The sequence below is a fragment of the Galeopterus variegatus genome, unplaced genomic scaffold, assembly GCF_000696425.1.
Source record: "Galeopterus variegatus unplaced genomic scaffold, G_variegatus-3.0.2 Scaffold912, whole genome shotgun sequence".
In the NCBI taxonomy this organism is placed as follows: Eukaryota; Metazoa; Chordata; class Mammalia; order Dermoptera; family Cynocephalidae; genus Galeopterus; species Galeopterus variegatus.
In genome coordinates, this window is record NW_007727023.1 from 103,429 (window position 1) to 106,962 (window position 3,534).

Here is a 3,534-nt window from a genome sequence, read left to right on the forward strand (position 1 = left end):
CCCTCCAGTGACAGGCTCCTCTCACTTCACAGTCTGAAGTTTGTCCCAACCCTGACAGCCTTCCTGTGCCAGGCGAGCTACTGGCCAGTTAGTGCCAGCCTCGCTCCCAGACTTCCCATCGCCAAGGCCAAGACCCAGGTCAGCTGACCCAGGACCAACAGGCCCAGATAATGACAGTAATGGCCACAAGTGCGCACGTGCTCTCTGTCCACTCACTGCCACCCTCCCTTCTGTCCTCCCCGGGACTAGCCTCCGGGTATTGGGGAGGATCGTGATGGGTCTTCTCAGAACATCTCAAGGCCTCTCAGAAACATCTGCGCCAACGTTTTCCAAGAGCCTCCCACAAGCTATTCCTCAAAGAGTTCCATGGACTTCTAGCGCAGCATTTCCCACACAGAAACAGATCAAAAGCCTTCATCAAGAGCCTCAATGTACATTAGCAAGTTAGAAGTCCTGTAATAAACAAACTTGTTTAACATTATTTGATCCACCGTTGCCCACGAACTCATTTGACCACAAAGCTAGACATCTCTTACATAATTTTTACATGACGCCATTAACCTTTCAGACAATCTTAGCCCAAAGAGAGAATCTGGGGCCCAGAGAGGGTTAGTAAAGTGCCCACGATCACACAGCGAGTCAGTTGCAAAGCCGGGGCATTAGCCCACAGCTCCTAATTTCCACTGTACCAGGATGCCTCCAACACACACTCCACCCTCGGTCCTGGAGGCTAATTGGGACCCTTCCCCATCCCAGTACCTTTCCAGACAAAGATTTTCCCATCCCTGCCGTGGTCCAGGATGAAGCAGTCCTCTGACCTCAAGGCCCCCTGAGCGAAGGGGTTCTCATCAGCCACAAGGGAGACAGACATGGTGCCTGCGCCATTGGAGACCTGAGGGAACGAGAGAGAGGGAGCCCAGCGTGTGAGTGTCTGCAGCCATCACCCATGAATGAGACCTCTACCACCTTGGCCTGCCAGAGGACGACCTCAAGCCAACACCCACCCCCACCCCACACGACACTGCAGAGTAACACCTGGGCTCTTGCCCTCACACTCTAAGACACATTTAGGCTTTCTTTTTCCTTTCCTGCTTTGTCAAACCTGCACCTGCTGAACTATATTCAGGTGAAACATGTAAACTGCACATGGGAAGGGAAGGCAGGATAAATGCAGGAACGTGGGATAGCACAGGAGAAGAATTGAATAGTTTGCTGAAAAGATATTCCACCTCATCAGTAAAAAAAAAGAAAATAAAAATAAAAAGAGCTAAATGCAATCTGATATCCTGGGCAGGAACTTGGAATCAAAAACTGGGGAAATCCAAATACAGTCTGTAGTTTAGTTAATATATTAAACTAGTGTTAATGTCTTAGTTTTGACAAATGCACCTGGTTACGTTAAGATGTTTAGGAGAAGCTGGGTGAAGGGTATACAAGAACTCTCTGTTCCTATCTTTGCAACTTTTCTGTAAACCTAGAAACTATTCCAAAACAAAAAGTTAATCAAACTTAAAAAAAAAAAGGGTATCATAGTCAAAATTCAAAAGATTGACAACACCCAGAGTTGGCAAGGCTGTGAGAAAACAGGCATTTTCAAAGCCCTGTTGAGGGTAATCTGGGAGACCTTCCAGAGTGCAGTGGAGCAACTTATATCAGAATTTCAAATAATAAGTGCTCTATACGAATAGAGTATCTACTAAGTGCCAGGCACTGTTCAAAGCAATTCGTATAACATATAATGATGGAACTCCTTTAATCCTGACATATCGCTCTATTCCTGTTCCTATTTCATTCATAAGGAAACCAAGGCACAGAGTGGTTAAATAACCTGAACAGCTAGAAAGCAGCAGACCTGAGATTCAAATACAGGCAGTCTGGCTCCAGAACCAGAGTTTCCAACCACAGGCTGATTCTCCAGCCTGTGACCCCGCAACTTCATGTGCTGAAACTTGCCCCAATGCGCCCTTAGCGGAACAACGAGGAACTGTTTGCAACCAGAAAAGGTGGAGACATCCTAATGTCCATCAGTCAGGATCTGCTTAAATTCTTACATTCATCAGACAGAATACTATGTCCCTGTTATAAAGGGCCACATAGATCTTTATTATAAAAAGATATTCCTAACCATGTGGAGTGGGAAAAAGAAGACTACAGAACAGCATGAATAGTATGGATCCATTTATGTCAAATAGAGATGGAAAAGTAATTAGGCACAGAAAGATGTGTCTGGACAAAGATGTGTTCTTTCACCAAAATGGTGAGTGTGTAACCATGAAAACCGGTGAAGAGCCTATTATTTCTTAATTGAATTTTGTTACTTTTGTAATAAAAACATGCTTTTAAAATAATACTGGTTATCTTAAACAAGTGACTTTCATTTTTTTTATATTCTTGAGTATTGCTCACTATTTTTTTCTTTTGCAACAAACGTATCACTTCATAATCAGAAAAATCAACAATGTGGTTTTTCTCTGGAGGTGCTGGAATCTGCACTCCCATTTTGTTGTTATTTTACCACAAATAACGCTGGGGAAAACACAAGCATAAGGGGCTCTTGCTGGGCTTTATCTCTACACTTAGCCCAGAAGTCAGAGTTCCTAAGCTCAAGATAAGCCTCAATTCTGTTTCAAAAACCACAAGGAAGAAATTATAAAGTCATTAACCATAACCCGCACTGCCACCCCCCACCCATTTCTGTAGTATTTCCCTAAGTATTTTCCTAAGATACTTTCCAGTCCATTTTCTCTGAGGACTCCCAGAAATCCTGCAAAGTTGACCCTTCTGCTCTTCTTCCCACCTTACAGATGACAAAACTGAGATCCAAGAAGAGATCCCATGTTGGAACAGGACACAGACATGTTTGGAGTTTATCACATTCTCTTACTCTTAGCGCAGGAAGGTAAAGGAAATAGAAGAGCGTCCGCTAGAAACATGAGGAAGCCGAGGCCCCCCACAAAAAGGGTGCTTTGCTCGGGGTCCAACAGCCGTGGAGCGGGGAAGAGCAGGTCTCCTGCCTCCTGTCCTGATGCAACGCCCAGGGGACAGTGCATCTGGGGCTCACCTTGTAGAGCTTGGCCAGCTTGCGGTTGGCCGCATCCTCCTTGCCTGTGTCCTCAGTACCTGGGGGCAGATCGGGCTTGGGGCCCAGCACCTGCAGGAGATGGAAAGATGGAGAGGAAGGGTGACCAGGAGGGAAGGGCCTGGGCTCCTGAGGAAGCTCCCCAGGCAGGCAGGGACCCCATGGGCATCCATGGTGACCCTCCACATGGAGTCCAGCCCCCTCTCGAGACATCCCGCATCAGGTCACATGCCTCCTGTGTGGGGATCAACCAGATCTGCCTATAAAAAGTCTCTGCGTCCCTGACTCCAGGAACGACGAGAGGACACCCCTGCTCTTCTGCCTTCAGTACAGTTCTTCAGATATGTAATCTACTTTCTAATGGTGACAACTACAGCTACCGAATACCTTGCATGACGTGTCTTTAAAAGATCTTACTTCATCCTCACACCCACATCAGGAGGCAGAGATCATCA

General features: G+C 46.3%; 1 protein-coding gene across 3 annotated transcripts in view; it reads right to left on the minus strand.

Moving 5' to 3' along the window:
• Positions 1–3,534, minus strand: part of GSN (gelsolin) — a 48,436-nt gene that overhangs the window by 14,519 nt on the left and 30,383 nt on the right. For all 3 annotated transcript variants that reach the window (XM_008573372.1, XM_008573370.1, XM_008573371.1), the window contains 2 exons: positions 3,062–3,151; positions 760–892 (listed from right to left, as the gene is read on the minus strand). In XM_008573372.1, coding sequence (XP_008571594.1) covers positions 760–892; positions 3,062–3,151 — 223 coding nt within the window. The remainder of the gene's footprint in view (positions 1–759; positions 893–3,061; positions 3,152–3,534) is intronic.